The 26,113-nt window shown below is 36.2% G+C and overlaps 2 protein-coding genes and 1 pseudogene across 5 annotated transcripts; 2 read left to right on the forward strand and 1 right to left on the reverse strand.

Annotated features, from left to right (window-relative positions):
• Window positions 1-648: 648 nt before the first annotated feature.
• LOC110417564 (Mediator complex, subunit Med10) lies at window positions 649-3,244 on the forward strand. Of its 4 annotated transcripts, none has more exons than XM_021429983.2 (7): window positions 649-774; window positions 925-1,191; window positions 1,302-1,382; window positions 1,483-1,585; window positions 1,697-1,786; window positions 2,572-2,693; window positions 2,959-3,244. In XM_021429983.2, the coding sequence occupies exons 2-6, from the start codon at window positions 965-967 to the stop codon at window positions 2,665-2,667; spliced, it is 597 nt and encodes a 198-aa protein (XP_021285658.1). In that variant the 5' UTR covers window positions 649-774; window positions 925-964; the 3' UTR covers window positions 2,668-2,693; window positions 2,959-3,244. The 4 variants fall into 4 exon arrangements, with proteins under 4 accessions (XP_021285658.1, XP_021285650.1, XP_021285674.1 ...); XM_021429999.2 differs by having other exon boundaries at window positions 650-774; window positions 2,596-2,693; window positions 2,959-3,235; XM_021429975.1 differs by lacking the exon at window positions 2,959-3,244 and having other exon boundaries at window positions 2,572-2,906.
• Window positions 3,245-3,751: 507 nt separating this feature from the next.
• Window positions 3,752-4,840, reverse strand: LOC110422242 (homeobox-leucine zipper protein ATHB-12-like). Its single transcript, XM_021436078.1, has 2 exons — window positions 4,295-4,840; window positions 3,752-4,211 (listed from the first exon to the last, which is right to left on the reverse strand). Exons 1-2 carry the CDS (start codon window positions 4,673-4,675, stop codon window positions 3,876-3,878), a joined length of 717 nt encoding a protein of 238 aa, XP_021291753.1. The 5' UTR covers window positions 4,676-4,840; the 3' UTR covers window positions 3,752-3,875.
• A 12,356-nt stretch (window positions 4,841-17,196) lies between these two features.
• On the forward strand, window positions 17,197-19,049 carry LOC110418606 (aldehyde oxidase GLOX pseudogene; annotated as a pseudogene).
• The last annotated feature ends 7,064 nt before the right edge of the window (window positions 19,050-26,113 follow it).

The raw sequence follows: 26,113 nt of genomic DNA on the forward strand, positions 1-26,113 counted from the left end.
AACAAATTGATGAGTAGGTTCGCTATGGGTTCACATCATTTTAACTTATTTCTGTTAATTCCTATAAGTTAGCTTTAAAAGTGTTACAACTTTTATGATACCCCTGATTAATTGGCTCAACATTCTTCGTGTTGTTCCGAACCCGATATCGCGCCAGCAGTTTAGAAAAAGAAGATGTTGATGAGAAAGAAAATGTCTAGGGGGGATAGGCCCCAAATGGCACAATTGATTTCTGTCCCTTTCTATAGCCATTAATGCCAGGTTCTCTCCCTCACTTACATGCATTAGGGGGGCATCTTTGTTGTAGCAAGATTTTATTAGCTTGGCCTTGCAGATTGAATGACAGTCCTGTTTGGAAAATTATATATGGAAAAAAAAAAAAAAAGAAGAAGAATCACATTTCTCTTTCAATAGGATAAGTAGGTAAGGAGAAAGCTGGGCTCTCTCTCGGTTCACTTTAAGGTGGGCTTGGAAGCAGGTTGATTTCACTCTCTTAATTGCACACTGATTCGCTCTATAGTCAATTATCCCTTCCCCCTAATAATTCGGCCCGATTTTCATTCATTTTAAATTAGTCTTGAAACTTTCTTCTACCTGGGCCGTTGAATTGGGCCTGTCCGACGTGAATCCAGAGTTCCCGGAGTCTGAACTGAAGCCCAAAAACTCAAACCGAAAACAAGGACTAGGCAACTCGAACCGAGGAAGAAAACGAGAGAAGAAAAAAGAGGCAAATTGGAGCTCCTGATATTCCATTGCCAGTTCCTCCAAAACCAGGTATTTCAATTCCTTCGAAGTCTCTCTCAAAGCTGCCAATTCTTAGTATTTGCAGTAGATTTTAGGGTTTTTGCACGGTTTCAATTTCCTCTTCTCTGTTTTTTAGGGTTTAAAAACTTTCCATCTTATTTACCTATTTGATTGTTACAGTGAATTGTAATAGAGAAGGAAAAATAACTAGTCTGTATAAATGGATTCATCACAATCATCTTCGTTAGGGACGGGAGGGAGCGGCGGGAATGGGATGGTCAGCAGTCAAACAAATGATACGGCAACCGCCACGCCGAATGATGATCCAAAGCAGAATCTGACTCAAGTAATTAACTCCATCCAGAAAACTTTAGGCCTTCTCCATCAACTATACCTCACCGTCTCTTCTTTTAATGCTGCTTCGCAGCTCCCCCTCCTTCAACGCTTGTAATTTTTCTTCAAATCCCATATATTTTTCGCGTTCTTGTTTTTATAAGATTTTAGTTAGTGTTTGCAGCATTGCTTATCTCATTGGGGTTTGCTTTTTGTTGTTGTAGGAATTCCTTGGTTTCGGAGCTTGATAACATGGCAAAATTGTCTGAGAAGTGTAATATTCAAGTGCCTATGGAAGTTCTCAAGTGGGTTTCCCTTTTTCTTTTTGTCCGTGTGTATGTTTTCGGGTACATTCAAGCTTGTTTTCTTCACTGCCCACTTTTAATTTGTTGTGTTTTCATGCAGTTTGATTGATGATGGGAAGAACCCTGATGAATTTACAAGGGATGTTTTAAACAGCTGTATTGCAAAAAATCAGGTTACTAAAGGCAAAACTGATGCCTTCAAGGTAGTCTTTATCTTCAGCTATGGGATATCTTATTCTAATTTCATTTTATTCAGCCCTAGTATATATTTGTTTACTCTACTCGTGAATTTTATCTACTCGTGAATTTTATAGAGTTTACGAAAGCATCTTCTGGAAGAGCTTGAGCAGACGTTTCCTGACGAAGTTGAATCATACAGGGAGATACGTGCAAGTTCTGCTGCTGTAAGTCAAATTAAGCTGACTTTGAATATGAATATGTCTTCTATTCATGTTGTAGTGATTAATTCTTGATTTTGATTCTTAAGTGTGAAACCTCCTTATTCATGGCCTCTTGGCAAATCTTTCTGACCCATCATCACTTGTTCATTCTCCCTGCAACCTCTTGTTATCCTCCTCTCTGATTTCATCTTTAGATGGATCTTGTCTTGTCCGGTTGTTGAAAATACTCAGGCTTATTTTCTCCTTATCTAGTGTGTCTTTTGGCTTCTGTCTTCAAGTTATTCTCATGGAGAGAGCACAATCTCTTAGGCTGGGTAAGGCACTAAAAAGAAGGCACTCCTAAACAATTATTTGCCTATTCAGACTTTTCTTCACATTTGTGTCATGTTTTTCTTGCATTTGCATACAAATCTCTGTTTGGTAGTTGATGAAAGTGGAATCAAGCATGTACCTGTTTATTTATTTAATTGGGAAAAAGGCTTAAGAACATGTGTTATGATATCTGAACTGCATATCTTATAGTGTTAAGAAGCATTAAGCGCACATTTCAATTGCTAATGCTTAGACGGATGTGAAATACTTTAGCGATGAATTGTTGGAATCCAATATTTTTTAGGTGTGTATGTCTCAACGAGTCATAGGTGTAACTGAGTTCACTTGATACTAAACCATGGATAACTCAAATTGATTAGTTTGTTAAGTTTATGGGTACTTTCATGCAGTTTCATGGAAATTGAAATTCTTACTTTATCAGTCTTTACTAAGTTATTTTATTTGGTTACTGTTAGCTTAAAGCACTTGGCCCAATGCAGGAATGTAAACGGCTTGCTCAATCACAAAGTATGTTACCAAATGGAGATGTAAAGGTCAAAACTGAGCTTTAGATGCCCATATCGATGATGATTTGGAGGTTTTTAACCCTTTTTTCATTGATATAGTTTTATGTATGTACAAGATTTGGTTAATACATTCTGATGTAACAGCATTTCCTGCTTGTATTAAGAATGTGACAATTAGCAGTATTAAGAATGCAGCAATTTGTAGTACACTTTCTGATATTAATGATGGGAGCATATGAGCATTCTCTTCATGACTAATGAAGCAAAAATTATTGTACTGTTTCTCATTCTTTCCCTCAAATAAAGCCAAACTTCATCATATGCTTTATTTTACAGATTGAAGCTGAATTGTCGCCATTTATTTGGAGACTGACAATAAAACTCTATGCTGGACAAATTAAAAGCAGGGAATATTCTGGCAGTTATTCTAGTTATAGGTGGAAAATATTCTTGCAGTTATTCTTAGTATTTGGAAGCTTGGAAAGGCAAAATTGTACATTTGCGTCAGTACTTTTGTTGTGCAGTTATTAGACAGATATTAGTTTAGACATATTGGAGGCCTGCTGTTGTGAGGCTTCTTGCTCATAATTTTAAAAGGACTGGTAATTGATTTACCTTCATGTTTTAGTCAAGGGGCACAGTCTTACTATATTGCCTATTTTTTCATAAGCTCATTCTGCCCGAATATAGTCCCCTTGTTTGCGTCATTGGTACTATAATCTTTTATCATCCCGTTTGCATTTTTTATACGATTAAATGAGTATATATGACTAGACGGGAATCCTACGGTGCTGTACATTTTTTGGAAAACTACTGTCACTGACTTTGTGATCCTGCTCATGGACATAAAAACGTACTACCATGATGTCCAGCTTGTGGCCTTGACTCTTGTCATGCTCATATCATGCAACTGTGATCGTCTTGAATGTTTGAAGAATCCAAGTATTAGAAACTTTTCTCAGTTAGGTCTCTGCCTTGTTGAACTCCTTGTTACCTTTTTCTTTTTCATTAATGTGTATTTTGAATTCAGTTACTACCTAGACAGTGTAAGGAAGTATAGGTTTAAAAACTGGAAGTGCTCCGAACCAAAAAACAAAAAACGGAGGAAAAAGTAAAAGAACCGGAGATGCATGCGTCATGGATGTAGTTACACGCTGATAGAAAAATATATGCAAACAGGATTGAAATTTCTGACGCAAGTCAGTCAGTGTACTATGGTGCAAGCGCTGCAGATGTTAATTTCGCATTCAAGTTTACCAATATTCCCACCAATTTGAACTACAACTTGATTCATCAAGGAAACAATTGGATTCGAAGCCGCACCATTTTTCTGATGAAGTCCAAGAACCATCTGTGGCTTCCATCATATCCAGAGCCACTCTATCCTCATCCCTGCTCTCAGCATCTCTGCTATTGTTATCGCTTGAAATCATGTGGTCATAGCCTTCAAACAGAAAGGTAATCTTCTCGTTAGCGTCGCATATAGCACTCTTGTTCTCGGAATTGCCATCGCCACTGTTTCCAGTTCTGTTTGGTTCATGGGTTTTGTTTCCGTGTTCCATCTCAAGTTGACTCTTCAGTTTTTGCAACTGTTGAGAACCAATAGGTTTAGAAGTTAGAAACGGCAATCAAAAGTGTTCCAACATGTATCGTGAATGACAAGGGAAAATACCTGGATACGCAATGATTGATTCTCTCTTTTCAACGATTCGTAGCTAGAAGCAAGAGCATCATAACTCTCTTTCAAAATGTTGTAATTTCGCTCAATTTGCTTAGATTTTGATCTAGCTCTCCTATTCTGGAACCAGATAGCAATCTGTCGAGGCTGTAGTCCAAGCTCATTAGCCAGCTGCTGTTTTATCTGCGACTCTGGTCTTGAGTCTGACTCAAACATGAATTCTAGTGACCTAATTTGTTCATCACTGAATCTTCTCTTGTTCTTGCCTCTGGGTTTAATATTTGTAATAGGGTGGACGTGCAGATCCAAACCTGATAAACCAACTTCCACCTTCACCGTCGCTGCCGCTTGGGGCTGCTCCTTCCTTGCCAACATGGTGGCAGTATCTGTTTTGCAGAGTGGAGCGTGAAGTAAAAGGGGATGGAGAGCTTAATGTAAATAAATATGGTGGGACTGGGATAAGTGGCGAGGGTATCCGAGGGGTGGGCTAAAGCCGGTTTTGATGGGGAAAATACCAACTGTACTGCTGCTGCTCTATTGGTACACCTGTTGGACAGCCTCGTGTGGGTTTTTCTCTCAAACCGACATGGCCATTTATTTGTTTTAAAATCGTCCTGGAATGTATAATGTCGCAACATGATTGGTTATGGGACCTGCTTGGGTCTATTCTGTGATTTGGGATCTGGGTTTCCCTAATATTTCTTTCAGGGATGGAGCAAACGTTCTTTTCATTGTCCCAATTCGGATGATGGTATGATGATACATAAATTTCGCAGGCCAAAACCCGTATTCTCATCTCAACCTATTGGACATGGAAATCAATCATATCAAATTCATTTGTTGGGTATATGACTTAGGAATATGAATATGTACACTGCTACCCATTCCCATCTTCTAAGTCATTGAAAGGTGTTATTCAGGAAAGTCATTTCGTTTAGGAACAACTTCATCGTCGTACAATGCGGGAAAGCCACGTTTTATGTCTAAAGTAATTCTTTTGACAATGGCAACTTTGGATCGTAGCGTCAGGACAAAGCCAGGGGTAAAGCAGGCTTTGCATATAGAACCAATCGGTAGACGCCACACTTGTTCACAGTCAAAACGGACGTCGACTTTTGTGACCCTTTCGCTAGTAATAATCTATCTGAATTCGGAATTCATGGGGTATTTTAAATCAGAACGTGTCGATCCTCTTATGGTTCTGTGGGCACGTGAAGTGTAATTTGATGGGATTTTGGAAAAAGTATTGGGGTGACAAGTGGCTGGTAACTCAACTTATCGGGCACAAAAATTGATTCTTGAAGATTCGATGTTCACATTTCCCAGTCAGACTGTCGCTCTCAGTTACTGTTTCAGCATCCTCACTTGGCTGCATGTTCATGCACTCCTATGGTTTCTGATCAAGTGATGGGGGTGGGTGGGTCTTCTTCACTTCCATTCATCAGTTGAGTTCCATCCTTGCTTTCACATGTTTAAATTGGACTTTAAGAATATTTTATACCCTCCTCCACGGTATCAGTGTTCATACTTGGTGGGGTTCTAATGAAGCGATTAATCAAATTTTGATTGAAAACTTTAATGGACCTAGAATGAGATGTGATATATATTTATTTTATCAAAACACTTAATATCCTCGACCTATCTGAACTAATTAATTTCCCAGATTATGCAAAAAATCATTCTGAGTTCACACTTGGACATTCTTTATGTTGGTTGGATTATGAATTTTTCAAGGAAGAATTGGTACAAAGCTACTGGCATGCGAATATCTTATGTATTAGTAGTAGGCAGAGTACATAACTAGGTTTTAACTTTTGTCGTAGTTTTCTTTAACAGATTGCAAACATATATACGAATGATTAGCTATTTCTTTTCCACTCAGAACCAAAATGTGTGCTCAATGTTCTGGAAATTGATAGTTGTTGAATCCATTTCATTTTTCGGCATTAAAAATCTATGAAAACCAAGGCAGAGGGAGTGCAAACAATCGGGAAACTGGACTCAGCCAGAGCCAATGGGCTGCATGGTGGCCTTGTTCAGTCGCAATTGATTTGTTTCTGTTCTGTTTTTCAGCTGTCTTCAGTTAAGTCCAGTTGATCACCCCTCATTGGACCTTGACAATACTTGGGTCTTTCACTCTTTCAAGTTACATTGAAGCATTCTATCTCTTTTACTTTTATTCATAGGAAATCCGTGAAAGCCTGGCCCAAAGAACAGATTTGTTTACAGGAAACGAGAAGGATGAGGCCCGAAAAGAGATTCAGGACCCACAAATTTACGCGCATTTTGTTATCACAATATAATATAATATATATACACATGAAACATATTACCAACAGGTAAAACTGAGTTACATGCATATGCCAGATTGTAAAGATGAGTGTATCAGAAAAAATATATGCAGATATAAGGGTGAGCAGAAGGGAGCTGGCCCCATGTTACAACAATGTTGATTTTCTACACATATATATGTGAAAGTCTGATAGATTTGTTTGTTGGCTTCACGTATTCAATTTCCATTCCCCCCTTACTTCTTTCTTCTTTCCCTTTTAACGTCTCTGGTGCAGTGCTTTAATAAAGTACAATATATTTTTCCCCCTCACTTTTGGTATCCAGCTTTAATGGTACAATAAAAATTTGGCAGTAAAACAGTGTGGAACAGCATGATCAAAGTCAGTTTGGCTATGCGTTAAAATAAAGGAAAGGAAACTCAATGTGTCGTGGCATGTATGTTTTGAGTTGGAAATTTCAAACATGGAGGATAAGAAGAAGAAAACCTTTGGTTCTGTTTTCTACGTTGTTTAGTTTGTAGAGAATCTTCGTCTTCTACGCTCAATTGGAATTGGGGTTGGGTGGCCTAAAAGCTTGCAAAAAAGGCTTCTCACCTTTTCACTTTTCAACCACTCTTCCACATTTTCTAAAGCTTATTTGCTGCGCGCAGCAGGTTAATATAATAAACCAAAATCTTAATCAGGCCATATAAGATCAGTTGAAGGATTTATCCTTGATTTGCTCGAATTACTTCTTTTCCAAGGAAGAAGAGGGCAGACGTAGCTGTTAATGAATGTGGTGGGAATTGGGAAAGAACAAAAATCTAGGTAAAGTTTGGTGCCTACATGAAGAGTTAGGTCAATCTTCATGACATTAGAGAAAAAAAAAAATGAGCATGCGGTGGAGGGGCGGTCTTGGAAAAGATAAATGTAATATTAAATACTTTATTCAAAATTTTTCCCCCGAGGGTGAGGTCAAAACAGTGACTTAAAGAGGTCAATGGGACATATGTGCGGCAATTATTTTCCTTTCTCGTATTTTTTCTTTTTTAATTTGTTTATTTTTGCTTGGGAGCAAAATGGTATTAATTTTCATCTAACTATTCTCGGCCGTCAAGAAATTTGGTCAAACAATGTGTTACAAAACCTTAGTTCATCACTAGCCTCTACGTTTTTTATCTAAAAAATATACTTAATAAATAAAAAAATTATATTTATATATTCAAAATTTACCCATCTCTTACTAATATAAGATTTGTGATATTTTATCTTATTTAATTATACAACATCTTCGTGGCATTGACTCTTTACTCATAGAGAAAATAGATTATTAAAATAATCTGGATCTACCTCGACTCTTATATCTCTTATAAGAATCTCATATCATGTTTTCATTTCTCCAAGTATCTTTCTCTTTTCTTCCTCTTTTTAGCTTTCGTTTTTATTAGTTTTAAGGTTTACTTAAATTCTATTTTTAAAGTTTATGATTGCACAAGATTAAGCTTAAGTTCAGATACGTGTAATTTTTTTTATGAAAAAATAGTTGACATAATATCTAAAAAAGTTTCTAAACTATTTTAAAAAAATTCAAAAAAGTTATTTTTTATTACATTCAATAAAACCCTTATATTTTTATTTTAAATCAAATAAACTATTATAATTAATAGTTGACTTAGTTAAAATATCACTTATCTTTTTTTACCACATGTCTCTAACATGTCACGTTGACATGTTATAATTGATGATGAGGTAACATATTGATATATTATAATTGATGACGATTTAACATGTTAATTTGACATAATGATATAATTATGTGATATTTTTCAACCTCCATATCAATGTCATGTGCGTATAAAATAACAAGTGATATTTTGATTAATGACAAATAGTCCATTATTAGTCATAAGAGTTTATTTGATTTAAAATAAATATATAATAGTTTAATTGAATACAATAAAATAATAATGATTTATTTAAATTTTTTTGAATAATTCAAAAAAATTTTAAACATTATGTCAAAATAGTTTGTTCTCTAACTTTGCAAAATGAAGATTTTCAATTAATTTAGACACTGCAATGGCATACTAAAAGGAAAAAAAAGAGTTGAAAGAAATTATTTAAAATTACCAATCCAAGCATTGATTTACTTTAAAAAAAATTATCACCATTCACACGGGTTCATGCATCTAAAAGTCTACGCCCAAATTCAATTAAATCACATGACCAAAAGTTTCAAACTTTGAATGACCTAACCAAAAAATCTTATAATTTCAACACTCTAGTTCTAAAGAAAAAATATTTTGAAGAACCAATTTCGTCTCTTTGTAATAATACTAGTCATAAAATTTCTCAACACTAATAACTAAGCCATCATATATAGATCAATCTTATGCAAGGGTTAAAACGATTCCCCCATTTCCTGTTGAATCTTCTTATTGGCAACATAAAGGCATTTCAATTGGCTGAGGAATTCTCGCAGGGGTTGAAAAAGTCTGTGCTTAAAAAGTTAAAAAGCTTTGGAATTATGCTTCAAAAGAGTAAAACAGGCAGAGATTAAGTGGATAGTCAACATCACGGAAACTGTTAAGTACGTAATGAAAATGAATCAGAATGGGAGGACCATGTGTCATCAGTGGAGCTGAAAGCACTTGAATTTTAAGCAGAAAATGCTGACCTGACCACACGCTCCCTGCTTCCTTTTTTTTTTCTTTTCTTTTCTTTTAAATATATTATTACTACTACTCCTAAGTCTGTGTGAGTCTGTGATTGTCATCATCTCGAATCCCCCGCGAGAGTAGAAAGAAAAAAAAAAAGTAGCGAAAAATTGCAGTGAAAGAGGGAGCTAGGGCCGAAGAAAGGTGGTTCCCATTTTCATGATCTTTATTTATGAATTTCTTTTATACTGTAGAAAAATATAGTATATAATATATGATATCCTTTTGCTAAAAGGAGCACACTTTGTCCAAATATTGGTCGGTGAATTAGCTCAACTAATCCTCTGACTCATCCTTGTCAATTTCTCTATATCTTGTCGTCATCATCATCATTATTATAACATGATCATAAATTTTATGAATTTTTTTCTTTTTTTCTTTTAATTGATAAAACCCTCTTAACCATATGATCTAACTTAATTACCCTTATACCTATAAAATGCTATTGGGAGAGGTCACTCTTACTCGGGGAAGTTATAATTATACTCCTATGGCTATTTGCTCCTGGTTTTCCTTTCGAACAGAAGACATGAAATTCAGAAATGTTGTTCTCTAGTTTTGGAATTTGTACATCTTTGTGAGAAGAACGTGGCAAATATTGGAGTCAAATTCGTTAGCGTTGGGTGTAGAAATCCTAATGCAAAGATATTTTTTTCCTTTATCATGCTTTAACAATGTTGTCATTAAGTTTTTTGTTTGTTCATAATTGGAGGAGGAGGGGATTTGAACTTTGCTATTTAAGTAGGGAATTATGTATGCTACCTTATTATTCCAGTTGAATATGAATTATTACTTTTATTAAAAAAGATTAAATTAAATTCAAAATTCAAATGTCCTTTTCTTTTTAAACTTTCTATATGTATCAACTTGTTTTTTTATCATTAAGCTACGCTTATTCAGCTTTGAGAGCGACTATTTCTTAAACTAAGAAATGGATTAATTAATGTAGTAGTTTAATAATTTCTTTTTCGATATGGGGTTAGTTAGGATTAAGATAGAGCTAAATATAACAGCTGGAGCTGATGGTGTGATTAGGTCATGATTATGATCTCGCGGTAGACATGGGATTTGATATCAAGGAGAAAAAGAGGGAGAAAAAAATGGGGATGCTGAATCTCTCTCGCTATAATATATATGTTGCATGCTAATGCTATATTCCTATATATATATATTGACCGATGAAATAGATATATAAGCAAAGTGACGTACGAGAGGGAGAGAGAGAGAAAGAGAGAAGTGGGGGTTGGGGGTCGTGGTCATTTCTGGAACCCAAGACCCAGATGTAGGGTCAGGGGGTTCTGCTACTTTTATTACTTTCTTTGTCCTTTTCACCTCTCCATCTCTCCTTCTTAACCTTTTTATCTCTATATCAACTTTTCTTTTGCTCACTTCCATCACTCACCCATATCATTTCTCATTCACTGTTACTCACAATCAGCCCAGCATCTCTCTCCCCATCTCTTTACACCTCGCTCTTTCTCTTATTCAGGGAACTTTGGTTAACCTTTTTTGTTTTTTGGTGAAATAGATGAGAAGAATGGAAGGAAGCGATTTCTTTTGAGGGGAATGTTGTCTGGCTCGAGGCCACCAACTAGATCTATAATTCTATCTCAATTGATCAAAATTTTCTGTGGATTTTATTTTTTAAACTAAAGTTGAGATCATGATCATTGATCATAAGTTAGTGACGTCGGACCAGGCTTCATTCCCCCCAATTATTGCTTCCATGTTCCGTGATCTTTACTTTCGATCCTTTTCTTGGTTTTTTTGCATTGATCTCCTGGTGAGTTTTCTTTTTCTTGTTCTTGTTTCTCTTCTCTTTGTCACATGTAATTTACGGGGTGTTTTTATTTATTTTGAATCGTTTTTGTACATGGGTTTTTTGGTCATAAGGGAAATTAAGGTCGTTGGGCATCAACAGATTGGGGTAATGATGAAAGATTTTGACTGCTGTTTTCCTCCTTTTTTGTTTTTCTGACTGAAGATGAAAAGGATCATCATTACTCTTTTACATGGCATATTTCTTATGGTATATTTTTTTCTCTCTAAATTTTATGGCTCAGGGGTGTTGTTTGTCAGTCTAACTCTTTTAGGTTCATCATTGGACTGATTTTTTTCATGATGACCTTAAGAATCTTCTCTGTCCGTTTCTGCTCCATCCTGATCTAAACCCTGGCTGGCTTCTTCTTCCCCTCCCACAACTACTTCCAACTCTTCTCTCGTAGCCCTCTTTTTTTCTTTGCCTTACTAGACAGGTTTCGGGTTAGGGTTTCTCGGTTGATAAAGAGAAGTAGCTCTTTCAGAACACTTGTTTCGCTCGAGATTCTGTTAATAGTAATTTTTACTATTGAAGTGAATGTTCTTTTACTTGTTTTCAACTCTGAAGATGCTTACATCTTTTATTTCTTTTCCGTTCTTTCTCTTAAAGCTTCTTACGCTCTCAGAAAAACTTTATATCAGTTCTGCTTGTTTTCTTTGCAACAAGTGGTGGGTAAGTTACTGGACTATCTGGAGCAGTGTAATCTCCGCCCTCTTTTGTTTTTATGCCTGCTTTTATCTCTGATTTAACTTTGGTACTTTTTATATACTATTAACGCTTGGATCTGTGTATTTTCGGGTCAACTGATACCCTTTGAAAGGCTGAAGAGATGGACTCCAGTCCCTGGAGGTATTCTTTCATACATTTTTTTGTTTTATTATTCTGATCTGATGTTTTTAATTTGTAAGTGGCTTCTTAGATCTAAATTTGAGCCTAATTTTGACTTGTAAATCTTGGAAGTATCAGCAAGATTTGATCCTTATATGGTACTACTAGCTTTTGTGAAGCGTGTGTTTTACACTTCTTCCATTGCTTAAAGAAAAGAGAAAGGTGAGAGAATAATCTTTCAAAAAAAGAGAGATTTGTGACTATTGGGCAGTATTCGAGAATCAAAACCACTTGCAAAACTATGCCACTGAGTTAGCATTATGAATGAAGCACTTTTCATAAATTATGCGGTTTGAGTTTAGCATTATAAACCAGTTTTGGAATTCTGGGACTCATCTGCTACAAAAAAGGAATGATGTGATAGATTGGACCTCTGAGTTTTGCTTGAACCATGTGGTCTTGTCTTTTACATTATCTGCTTGCAGTTTAAAACAGAAAACCCCCATGGCTTCTCTCCTTTATGTCATTCCAAACATACAATGAGGATTAACCTCAAAGGGTTTTCTTTGTTTCTTTTTCTTTTTCATATTTGTTTATAGTTCTTGTTGACCGACGTATAATTACTCCTAACACACAGAATCACCAGGGTTTCACGTGTTTCATCTTTAAATACATGGCATTGATTTTAGAGGTTTTCAGAAGAGAAAACAATATGCAGAAAGGAAAAAGATGAGGTGGCCTTTGGTGTGTTGATGTTATGTTAATTAATGGTTTTTCTTAGATGGTGAGCTTTGTGTAGTTGATCAGGCAGGGGCAACAGAGACCATACAGAAGTGAAATAGAGAAAGTAAAACAGGTGATTGAAAAGGTGAATGAAAGAGAAGCGTCATCAACAGGACAACCGTGATGGGTCTATGCAAGCTGCTTGCTTTTGTGTATGTTATGCCTCATTCTGTCATCAATTTCTGAAGCTGAGGCATATGCAACACTGAATGCCTTTAATGGTCTGACTCTCTCGTTCTCTCTCTCATATTTGCTAGTATATTATACAGTTGAGTCAACATCAGCATTGACGCCATGGATTCCTCTTTAAACTGACTGTGATTAATATTTATGGACTACCCATGTAGTATCCGTTAAAGTAAAGCTCTAAGAATTTAAACCCAAGGTTTTTTTTTTTTTTCTGTTTGCTATTCCACAATCTAGTTAGGAATCTAGTACATAATTGTCAGCTTAAGTGTTGCAACCCCAACCCCCCTGGCATCTGTTCTTGATCTCTTTTGCATTTGCAAAGCAAAACCAAAGACTCTTTTGAAGCCACAATATCTATTATAGTAGTCTATATAGTGCCATTATAAAGTGTCGCTCGTAGAAATGCTCCACCCTGATAAAACTGCAATTTCTTTTTCTCATTTTATATCTCTTAATGGAATCAAATTATTCTATCAACATTATAATATGCGATATAACTCGAGTATTGCAGATATATTCTTTTAAAATTACTTAATCAAGACCACGTTTCCAAGCATGATGAAATATGTTTGTTTTGTTAGGGAGTCTGTGACCCCTGAACAAAATTAGGATAATTTGTCTTTCATCATTTGTATCATGTTTACAAGCGAAGCACTTGTTATATATATTCAAGTGGCAAAGCTTCAAACTATTGGCTATCAATATGGCAAGTTAATGAGGAAAACTTATTTCTTAAGCTTAAGATGGCTGTAGACTGTAGTATCGTGTGCTAGTCTTCAACAGGCAATTTAATCATTGGATAGAGTGCCAACTTAGTATTTGCTAGTTAAAACAGTATTCAAGTTGTTAATGACGTGCCAGTTTAAAGACGTAAGCATTAACTACTGCTCTAAGTTTCCTTAATAAGTTTAATGTCGATTATTCAGAGAATAGACAGGTTTTTCTTTTTTTTGTTTGGGATCTTTTAGTATTTTCCTTTAGTACAAATACAACGTATAAATTGATTGTAAATGTGCTGATTTTCTATGCATTGACTATTGGATGAACATATTTTTTAAATAAAAGTTTTAATATTTAATCAAATAATTGATCTCGAGCGGTGATTTTCACACACTGCCAGTGGATAAATTTATGTCAATGTTAGTTACTTAAAGATATATAGTGGTTTTAACATGTATTTATGTTAACAAGATTCCATTGATCAGCTATCCAAAACAAGAATGGAGTGATGAGGGAAATCCATGAAAGAGAGGCACTCTCTGGTTAACACCATGTGAGAAGGGAAATGAATGAAAGAGATGTACTCTTTTTAGTCTTCTGCGCACATCTCAGATATAATACGCCAGTAGAATAGTGGAGTCAGGAGCGATTACTCTGACCAGGACGAGAACAGTTTTGTCTTACCATGATTTCTGAACGGATAAGTGCGTTACAGCCACAGGTATTTTGTACTATTCAGCACATGTAACACAGGTTACAACCATAGATAAGATAAGAATAAGCTAACTTGACATTAACTTCTCTTAACTTTTGCCCTTTGGTTAGGGGAAAAGTTTTCCAATATGAGATGGTATTTAATTGTATTCTTAGAAGGTACTCTTTAAGATCCAGCTGGGGTGTTGATCACTTCAATCACCTCGTCGCCTATGTTAACCCTATATGATTGATAGTTGATACATAAGGTCTTGGGCTATACTTGCCAGGAATATTGCTCTGATGAGTGCATATAATGGCAGTGTCAGTCCAAATAATATGGCTTGAAGAATCATTGATCTAGTGTTGCAAGCAAGGAACAATGCAATTTCCTATCGCCCCTGCAAACATGGTATAGTTTTGCAGAATTTGTAGGGGGCGGAGGGGTCTATCTGGAGAAACACCAAGAATTACATGTATGTGCAGCAGTTGCAGCATCAATGTACCACAGACCAATGAATTTCCGTGTGGGGGCCAATGCAAAGCTATTGACGGGTCTAGCACAACTTGCATCGAATTGGACCAAGAAAAGTGGTTGATTTCAAAATCGGCACGACCACATTCAGAGCTGTTGTCACGTCGTGGGCCTGGCCTATAAGATCACAACACTTACATTGAAATTCCTACATCTGAATATCTTAGACAGACAATCACACCAATCTGATTAGCACCCGCATGAAATAATCTTCCTTTTTCTTTTGTGAAATAAAAATGTAATGATTTGATTTGTTTCTGAGTTGAAACTATTCTTCATATATATATATATATATATATAATCAATTTATATAAGGAGGTAACGGGTACTTAGGACTGCTTTGAGTGTCTTATCTTCATTTCGTTTAGAAGTAAGGGTAAGGAAGTCCAAGGAGGGAGTCTTGCAGAATTTTTTTTTTTTTAGCAGCATGTCGCAGCAGATGATGTAAATGAGGAACTCTGTAAAAATTGAGGATTGCAGTATAGCTTTTATTATCATTAATTCTTTGCAATTTGTTTTCCTTTTCTAGCAGGATGTTACATCGTTCCAGATTGTTTCTGCTTTTACTTTGGAAATAAATATTGAGCCATTAAAATATTCGGGAGCGATGTGGGCCTTTGGGTTTGTAACGAACATGGGTTAGATTCTGTTGTTGGATCCAATAAAGCTGCTTGAGCTACGGATCATCTTCATCTTAAATACGACAGGACAGGCTGTTGATAATATTGGAGTACCTGAGTGGGCTAAATCGTTTCAAAACCAGAATTTGTTAGTGTTACAAACTAACAGAATATAGCTTAGCTGTCCATGCATTTGTTACAGCTTGGTTCCAATATTTTTGTGGATCTTCACGGGTAGTTCAAGTTTAATTTGGATGCTAAATTTAGCCGAAGAATATTGCATTCAAGCTGTCGTCCATAAATTACCTTTCCTGTTTTGAGGCTTGGCAGGCCTTTAAGCAAAGCCAGCCACCAGCGAACCAACTCAAGTTCCATTCAAATGCAAATGCTGGGTCCATAATTTCGGACATATGGACAGAATTTGCCACTTCACATTACCCAGAGATAAAAGAGTCCCAACTCCAAATTTAAAGTTGGGAATTAGGATGTCACACTTATCAGTTATCACTTCACTTGATTCTAAATATAAAAAGAAAATGTTGATTTAAACGGAAACCACTTTCTCGACCGACAATTCATATCAGCATTACAGAGGCCTCCTTCTATTCCTCTTTTGGGGGTAAAAAGTTGAATCTTCTTGTGGGTCCACAATCCCAACGTAGCTATAAAAAGCATGAATTTCCATCCCTAGCGTAGTGATAATGATTATACCACACTTCTTTCAATCCAAGGTGGAATAATTACAAATGTTTGTAAATTGATGGCGGTTGGCCTTGTTAATTAATTTAAGCTTCTTTTAAGAGTTTTGTCTATTTCCAAGATAGGTTAATATTGATGTCAACCCATTGTTTGATGTCCTTAATTAACAATTGCAATCCACCCACTGCATTCTACTGAAACAAAACGATTTGGTGGGAGTTCTTGTAAACATTTATACCACAGAGAAAGAGACTGAAAGCTAAGGTGTGCTTTATGCATTTGTGTTTTCATAGTTTAACTAGCTGGTTTATCGACCATTCCTGCCAATAACTGAAGCAGGTATACATGGAAATGGGGGTTATTCATATTCTAAGCTAATTGATCGGTGATTTTGGCATCAAATAATTTGTGCTGATGATATTCTTGCGTCAACATTGGCATTATCTTCACCATCATCGTCGCGAGTAACCTGTCCCTTGCTATTAACCTATGCATACCCCATCATCGTCGCGAGTAACCTGTCCCTTGCTATTAACCTATGCATACCCCATCATCTTTACCTATAATGCTGCGCCAACCAGCCCAGAGGGTAGATGTGTAGAAATTGTCCAAGTACCTTGTAGTAACATTTTCCTATTTTTTTTCAAGAGAAACATTACAGATTTACCAGCTTTCGAAAGAGCACGAAGTTACAAGCAGATTTACTGATTTGCATAAAGACATAAATGCTTCTTTAAAACAGAAACCTTTGGTAGTTCATGCATTTATTACCTTTGAAGTGTTTTAGAGTGATCCAAACTGACCATGAGCATTGTGGTACAGCTAAGATGTAGTCTTTTCACAGTCCAATGGCTCAACATAACCAATCAGAAGCCAGATTGAATGTTAAATTATCTGGTGTATGGGCTAAAGAAACTGCAGGAAAAGGCCACATGACCAAAAAAAAGTTTTCCAGTCATTGACTTGTCTTTTCTGTGAGCATATAACATGCAAAACAGTACTCGAGCAATTCATGTCGGGTCCTCATAGTTATATGCTTTCGAATAGCACTATATTTGCAATGAGCAAAGCAGCAATGGAGCCTAAAATCTTGGTATTCCTACTCCTGGTAAGTTACTCGTCAGTACTCTTCAATCTGGCACTCTGCGCCCAACCTTACCAAGGAAAATGGAAACTGTTGAAGAGGAGCATCGGAATTTCAGCAATGCACATGGCACTGCTACCAAATGAGCGAATCGTCACTTTTGACAGAACGGATTTCGGTCCTTCCAACATTACTCTTCCGCAAGGAAAGTGCATAAAGGACTTGCAATCTTCGGACTGCTTTGCGCATTCTGTCGAGTTTGATCCAGCAACCCGCGCTGTTAGGCCACTCACTATATTGTCAGATACATGGTGTTCTTCTGGCGCGTTGTCACAGGATGGTACTTTAGTACAAAGTGGTGGTTACAGACTTGGAGAAAAAGTTGTCCGATACTTCAAGCCATGCATGGATTGCGACTGGGAAGAGGATAAAAATGGTCTTCTTTCACCAAGATGGTATGCTTCTAATCAAATTTTACCAGATGGGAAGATCATTGTCGTCGGTGGGAGATACCAGTTCACATATGAATTTATTCCTAAAGCCTCCAGTTCTGATCAACGACTATACCAACTTCCATTCCTAAAAGAAACAAGATATTCACCCCTGGTCCCCAACAACCTCTACCCCTTTCTACATCTCTCAACTGACGGAAATCTGTTTGTTTTTGCCAATGACCGAGGAATTCTACTTGATTATGTGAACAACAAGGTGATTAGAACTTATCCTGTCATGCCTGGTGGCTTTTCTCACAGTTATCCCAGCACAGGTTCCTCTGTTCTTCTCCCTTTGAAACTCTTAAGCACCGACAACGAAAACAACACTAGTACCCAAGATGCTGAGGTCTTAATCTGCGGTGGGACACCCCCGGACTCAAACGAAAAGGCTAATATCGGAATCTTTGTCCCAGCATCAAAATCTTGCGGCCGGTTGATAATTACAGCGGCGTCCCCGCAATGGGAAATGGAGGAAATGCCAATCAACAGAGTGATGGGCGACATGATCATGTTGCCAACAGGAGATGTGCTTATCATAAATGGTGCGGCCAAAGGCAGTGCTGGTTGGGGTGTTTCACGAAAACCTGTCCTGAACCCAGTGTTATACCGCCCTGCGGACACTCCAAGCAGTGACAAAAACACCAGATTTGAGGTATTAAGTCCTTCTATGATTCCCAGACTTTATCATTCAACTGCTCATTTGCTTTCAGACGGTCGAGTTTTAGTCGGTGGCAGCAATCCGAATATGAATTACAACTTCTCTGCCCTTTATCCAACTGAACTTAGCCTTGAAGCATTTTATCCTCCATATTTGAGTTCAACAAAGCCTCGGCCATCGATCCTTACCGTAAGGCCTGGGTTGAAACTTGGTTATAAGGAGAAAGTTTCTCTGGAGTTCACAGTGGAGGGGAATGTTAATCAGGGAGATGTTTATGTTACAATGGTGGCTCCATCGTTTACTACACATTCAATTGCGATGAACCAAAGGTTGCTAGTGCTGGCGTTGGATGAGGGAGTGAAGAAGACTCCTTCCGGTAACTATTTGGTGGAAGGCAATGCGCCTGAAACAGCGGCATTGGCGCCGCCAGGGTTTTACCAGTTATTTTTGGTGCATGAAGGTATTCCTAGCAAAGGGACGTGGGTCCATATCAAGCAGTAGTCCTAATTAAGAGCTACAATTAGTAGTATCTTTCTTTAGTTTAAATGTAAGATGAATTGGCCATTAGATGAAGAATGTAACGCTGTGTTCTTATTTATATAAATAATTTGGGTATATTAATGCAAAGTCAAGTGTTGAATTTAAACCTGCAACTTTGATTCTCCGAATTCTTCAATTTTTAGAGGAAAATGCAGGTATGTTATCCATGGACCATGCATCAGACCGACAACTCAGCCTAATAAATCCATCAGTGCGCCTTGATGGGCCTTAAATTAAATCCATCTTAATGTTTGAATGGACCAGGCCTCGGAATGTTCAATTCAGGATGGGTCCCGCTGTGATCTAAGCTTTTCTCCTCCTGCCGAAATTTGGGCCATGCCCCTATGTCGGATATCTCTGATAAGGGCCTGACACTATCCGGAAATTTGATTATTAGCCTTTTTCTTCCTGCGACCATAAAACCATGTTTTCTTTAAAATGAATTCATAAGCGCAAGTAATTCATAAGATAAGTTAAGTAGGGATGAGACTTTAACCTCTCGTCAATAATTAGAAGTGTTACACGCTCAACTCTTAACTTTTAAGACACATTAGAGCATTTGGTTAATTAATTAATAAATAATCTCCTATTTAAAAAGCAAAATTTCAATTCCTTATTCCAAATCTGAAAAAAAGAAAAAAGAACTCCTAACTTCTAGGAATGTGAAATCTTTGATTTCATACTCGTAAAGTCTCGGTCACGTGCATGGATGACAGTAGGTCAGAAACACTTGGGTCAACCTTGTCACGCTTAAGGGCAAAAACGTGGGCATGGGACATCTGACACGGCCCGTGTTGCATTTTTTTTTGTTTTTTGAGACTTCGGTCTTTCTCATAGCGGCAAATCTTTACTATTGACAAGAAATCCGGCTTTCTCGCCCACCAGCATCAGTTCCTTTTGGGTTTGCCTCCTTCTCGTTTGAACAGAAAATAAAATGGTCGTGTCAACTGTGTGGGAAAGCCTCTGCCTATCTCCTTTTCCTTTCTCTTTTGTTGTTTTTTTCTCGTATTTACCTACAACCGACCAAAAATTAAAAATAGAAATAAAAATGGGGATCTCCATTCTCCGACCCTTTTCTAGAACATGAATTCTCTCTCCTTCCCTCAGGGGAAAACGGGTGTCTCCCGATGATATCATCAATACCCCTGCATAATTATTTGTGTCGTGATTTAGTTAGGGAATTGGAAGAAGCTCCACTTAAAGAATTACTAGCTCCCAATTTCTTAATTACTTTTACAATACTTTTTTCTTTTTGGGTTGTTAATAATTTTACAAGAGTTAAATCTTGATCTCAATAATAATAAAAAAAAGAGTTAAATCTTGATTGATGGGAAGTTCATATGGATCACCTTAAACTTGGAACTTTAATTTGCCTAAGATAGGAAAGGTATCTAAAGGATCAAACCTGAAACTTGACTCATGCACCTACTGTTATTGGTCATTGTGTTTAACTTTCAAACAGCAAATAGTCACAATTTTAATCAGTTGATTGTGTCAATAATTAATTATTAAATATAAAAATAATCATATGAAATTGTTACTTTATAATATTATATTATATTATATATTAATGATTTTATTATGATTTTGCGATATGATTTAAATAAAAACGATGTTAATCGTACAATAACGATGTTAACCAGTTGAGTTATTTGCCCACTACATCATAGTACAAACAAATTGATTTAACAAAGTTATCTATATCATCAAAATCATTATTATGGTTCTTTGTACATCTCCCGTTTGGCAAATGCGCGAAGGTGTGACAAAACTATGATGCCGATGAAAGAAAGGGACCGTAACTATAGGTGGTTCATTTCATTGTTCCCAGGCACGGGCGCCGCCCACATATTTCATGTGCTAGTTCATCTGCTGCTTCCTTCTTCTCTCTACCTTTCTATGTCAAACGTCTGTGGCCTCTTGTCCTGGGGACCCACCTTCTCCTCTTGCTTTCTCTTAAAGGACAAAGAGGTCAAACGTCCATCTGCATCTGGAAAAACACAAACCCCACAACGTTTATAATCAAACTTTATCTGCTTCGACATTCATCGCACATTACTCATCATTCATCGCCCTTTTCCCCCTGCTAAAACTGGCTATGTGATGTGCTGTTAACCCCGATATTTGACAGTATTCTACTCTCTTTTGTTTTTTGGTTTTGGTCAACGATAAAAGTTCATGAACAAGCCCTTTTCTTTTATACTTGGGATTTTGACCTGTAATTAAGGAAGAGACATTAATTTGGAAAGGGTGGCTATATACGCCTGTTTTTGTTGCCATCCTGGCGTTAATTTAAAGTAACTTTAAGTGGACTTTAAGCGCCAACAATTACCAACGAATTTAAATGAATTTGAAGTGTAGCATGTAGCACGCAGCAAGCATTAGCGGTGACGTTTTCCTTGCTTTGTTTTTCTAGGTCCCTCTATTTGTCAAACAAATCTCCGGGATGTAACACAATAACTTGTACCTGCCTAATTAGATTAATTTCTGGAAATATGGTTATACTCCACTTTCATTCTGACTTTTGAATTCAATATCACATAGTAATTGCAATTGTGTACTATTTGGAGGTTGCTATGATATTTCAGTTTCGGTACAGGAATGATTGGGGAGAAAGATGGGGGCAATTCGTTTCAAACTTTCAATTATTTGTGTTGCAAGCACTTAATTGATTTGATTACAGAGAGTTCAAGAATTTACCCAGAACGGGAACCTTACATCTTGGAATTTTCCACCAAGGTTCATATGTTACCATAAAAGAATTAGGGTACTTGGTTCTTTCTTATAAAGAGGAATACAAGACGAAGCTTTCTTCTGAAATGACAGCTTTTCCTTTTCCTTTACTAGGAGTAAAGAAAACCCACACAACCAATTAACACATATATACTACAAGTAATTATTAGATTCGCAAGTCAGAGAATTAAACCTCAATTTGTTAAGTGAATCTTAGTACATAAACCATAATTCAAGTCACAGACGATTGAAGCAGAGGAGCACATCGTGCTAAGTTGCCAACTCAACCCTAACCCTAACAATTGATTCCATATTAGAAATACGAGTTTTTCCCAAAGAATAAAGCTCAATCTTCTAGATGATCACTTGAAAAAATTATCGAGGCATAGAATATAAACAGTAATAACTAAAGTAATAGTCTACTTTTTTTTTTATATAAAAAAGAAGAAAATAGTGAACAGAAATGAAAACAAGTTGAAATGAAATAATTGGTTTCCAAGATTTATAAAGTCATGGCCACATATACTAACAAACTTTTCTGATGATAGCAAATGTCTTGTCATTGTGTGTTCGTTGAATAATGCTATGATACAAGGGAGGTTGAAGACGAGGAACATGGGGAGATCACGCCCCCGCGGCCCCCCCCCCTCTAAAGTTTTGTGGTACATTTCGGTGGTCTCCACGTGAAAAAGATGTTTGGGAAATAGAATCTTAGACCGCTCACGTCTAAAAACAAAATGCTTCAATTTTCAAGCCGCTTAGCCAAACGTTTCCGTACCAATTATATTATTTTTGACAATGGGATACAGATAATTCCTCCATTGCACAAGTTGGGAACCGCAGTTTGTCAACGACGACCATTAGCGCACGCGCGTCTCGTCTCCGACCACACCATTTCATAATTCTCCATTTCGATGTGCGCAACTATTTTTTCCCCTTTGTTCTTGAGAAGAATTAATTTTTACAAGTTTAGTTACATGCAGCACACTTAGATTTTATGATTGATGTATTAGGTTAGATATATATAACCCATGATGATATCTTTAACCTTGAGGAAAAGTCCACAAGTTTTGGAAATTTAACCGCCGTAATAGTTCTTCTGAAATATCCAATAGAGAGTTTTAATGGCTTATTCAATTGGTTATGTAAGGACAACAAGTACAATAACTTGTGCAGGCTTGTTCATCTTTGGACTCGCTTTTGCATTTGAATTTGAAATCTATAACGATATGCTAGTCATGTCACAAATGGGTAGTTAGCAAGACAGAAGAATTTTTTCCTCAGATAGTCAGCCTAACTTCATATGCATACGGTGCATCAAAAATTTTGTGTTGTAGAGCAAAGGAAAGACAGATGATTTATTCAAGACTAACATTGTAGGATTAATAATTAATATTACAAGATCGAATGAATATTTTCTTCATAATTCTAAGTAGATTTTTGGTAATTACAAAGTACTTAAATCATAAGAAATGTATCAAAGAATATCTCATATTGAAAATAAAGTTCCCTAAATCATTGAAAGCCAGGAGCTTAAGAGAGAAATCGATTGAATGATTGAAATAAATTAGTCAAATAAGATGTATTAAACTATATATGTCTGTCTACATCTTAAGGCGAAGATTTATCCTTCAAGGGGGTACAAAGCGATAATGTTGGCATCTGGTCCTCTGTCTATTCATGAACGTGATTCAAGACTAAACAATGCTTCAAGGAGAGAGTGGAAGAGATCAGTGGTCAAAGTTAATACTCTCCTGGACGTCTCTCTCCTTAAAAGAAAACACACACACAAACATCATAGCTAGGGCATGTTTCATGTGCTATATTGAACCAAGACTCCTTCCTGTGATGAACCCTGCTTCCCTTTCCCCAATCCTGTTTTCGGGTTGGTAGGATTTAACATCAAGAACCAATGTATTTGGAAAATGTTACTCAAACGATGAGCTAGCACCAAGGGCCCAGCTTCTCATTAATTTGTGTGCCTGTCATGGGGGCAGGGTTACGTTCTTTTGTTGCAAATTCAATGTATCTCGCCGAAATTTAGACGGACAAACATTTGGTAAAATTTGCTTCTAGTGATCTAGTTTAAGTCAAACACAGATATTCAAGATATATACTATAACTTTCTCACGTTTTTCATGATGGTATTCACTTGTAAACCGATTGCATATGATAATAAATATTTTTGGACGAAATTTCATGTTAAGATCCTCTTTCTATTTTTAGAATTATTTCTTACGTTTTCCCCAAAAATGATGCATCACTTTGATGGTCTTTTTTTCGTTTTTTGTATAAATGTTGTTACCTACAACTTCATATCTCAGCTATTACTTAGTTAACGAGATTTAACAAATAATAATATATCAAGCATGCTTTTCAACTCTAAATAACCCACAAGTAATTTGCGCCACAAGTAGATAAGGATATTATCATTAGTTGAGTAATAGTGCTTTCTTTACTTATATCATGTGATTCTTAAATAATAAATTATAATATATTACGTGATATTTATTAAAAAAATAAATTATTTCTGACAAAATGAGTCTTCAAATTTTCGTCACAGAAAGATATTATAATATCTTTTAACCCATCCTTGCATAACTTTTATAAATTTTTTGCACCACTAAAGTCTCCATTGAAGACCATATAAAACTTTTCTCTGCGTGAACCACAAAGCGCTTAAATGACTTTTGATTTTTTTTAATTGTCGTGATCACTCTTGATTCTAAGAAAGTAATGTAACATAATACAAATCATTAGATACTAAAATATATAATTAATTGAGTTAGCTCATTATTAATGAATTAGCATATCTCTCTAGGAGGAGTCAAACGCAATCTCTGGCCCGAATCAATTGGCATCGATAAACCTATACTAGAGCTTCTAGTCCTCTGCCCAGTAGACGAACCATCTCCTCTGCCTGTAAGTGGATCAGTGACGAAAGATCCATCGGAAGAGAGCACCGTAGGGGATGGATAAATGAAAAAAGGTGCCTCGGCAGACAAATTATTAGCTAGATTCACCCATAATCGAGTGGATAGATTAATAAATGAGGATGCATCCATAAGCGGATTAGTGTCCAGATTAAGACATGGCCGAGGTTGAGTCGATTGATCAACGGAAGATGGAGCCTCTGCAAGCAGATGCGTAGACCTTAACACAAATTTGGATTTTTCTTTTGGTTTGGTATGTTTTCCTTTAATCATAGTAACTGTAACATAGAATGGAAAATTAAATATACATTACAATAATTTCAATCAAAATGAAGAATGTTAAATAATAATACCACTCATAAAACAAATGGAAAGATTGTGTATGATAATATGGATTAAAGGATGACTATTAAATAAATTCAAATAGTCAAACATGAAGTGTAACAATATTGCGTAACATGCCAAGATCTTTAACTTTTAACTGAGTTAAACATATTAGAACGAAATTATGAAATTATATCTCTAAACATATAAATTATCATTAAAATAATAAATTCATTTTTTTATATTGAAATTCATCATAAATGTCACCGACGCTTTTAGTCTCTTGTAAAATACTTAAAAAAAATTTAATCTAATATGATGGGGGCCACTAAATAGTTGATAATAATTAGTACAATTTATATTGTTTTGCTCAAATAATTAGATAAATACCATTTTTAATTTGATTAATACTTAAAGTTGCATTTGTTCCGAATGGCAAAAACAATCTGATACATGAAGCTGGAAATTGAACCTTGCTACTGATTTTGAACTTACTTTGAAACATCTTACATATCCTTCATGTATGGAAGCTTTTGTGATGCAAGCTTGGTGACGCATTAACAATTCTTTCAGTGATTTAATATATGATTTTTAAATGATATGTAAAGGTATGGTAGTTAATTAGTAGTTAGGATTAAGAGTCAGATGATTAGTCAAGTAATTAAGAAGCTAAGGTTGGGTAGTATCGTAATAAAGTTAAAACTCATAACCTTAATTTCTAAAATCCTGTATTTCTGTTTCTGAAAAAAAAAGTAAAACAAAAAAAAATACTCAAGGGAAAAAATGGAAAAAGACGAATAAAAACTGAACACGAAAACGTCCAGAAGAAGTGAATTGGGAAAGGCCAGTCGAGGAGTGGGAGCCCAGTAGCCCAACGGAACCTTGAACCTCACATCGAATGGAGTCGATGCGCATCAAAATCAGATGTTGAACATAGAATAGGATTAGCACGTGATAATGGTGTCCAGATTTTGACAAACACAACAGTACCTGATAGACAGCCCTTTAATGCCCAGGAATTTCTTGTTTTCTCCGAACAGCCCGCATCACTTGTTTTCCTCTTTTTGCTGCTGCGTGGCGCCTGCTGCTAGCTACTGCTTTGCTGCTCCTACCTTTTTCCCTTTCTATATTTTCCTCTCCCGATCCCTCTTTGGTTACTTTATCGCTTTGAAAA

This window comes from Theobroma umbraticum, unplaced genomic scaffold (assembly GCF_002168275.2).
Source record: "Theobroma umbraticum cultivar Fairchild unplaced genomic scaffold, ASM216827v3 scaffold_30.0, whole genome shotgun sequence".
Taxonomy (NCBI): domain Eukaryota; kingdom Viridiplantae; phylum Streptophyta; class Magnoliopsida; order Malvales; family Malvaceae; genus Theobroma; species Theobroma umbraticum.

What these genes read in the sequence shown, in the direction of transcription:
- LOC110422242 (XM_021436078.1), bottom strand. Translation starts at nt 4,675, where the DNA reads ATGTTGGCAAGGAAGGAGCAGCCCCAAGCGGCAGCGACGGTGAAGGTG. An exon ending in ATCAATCATTGCGTATCCAG is followed by an intron (nt 4,212 to 4,294) that starts GTATTTTCCCTT and finishes GGTTCTCAACAG; the next exon opens with TTGCAAAAACTGAAGAGTCA.
- LOC110417564 (XM_021429983.2), top strand. Translation starts at nt 965, where the DNA reads ATGGATTCATCACAATCATCTTCGTTAGGGACGGGAGGGAGCGGCGGG. An exon ending in GTGCCTATGGAAGTTCTCAA is followed by an intron (nt 1,383 to 1,482) that starts GTGGGTTTCCCT and finishes GTTTTCATGCAG; the next exon opens with TTTGATTGATGATGGGAAGA. An exon ending in GCAAAACTGATGCCTTCAAG is followed by an intron (nt 1,586 to 1,696) that starts GTAGTCTTTATC and finishes TGAATTTTATAG; the next exon opens with AGTTTACGAAAGCATCTTCT.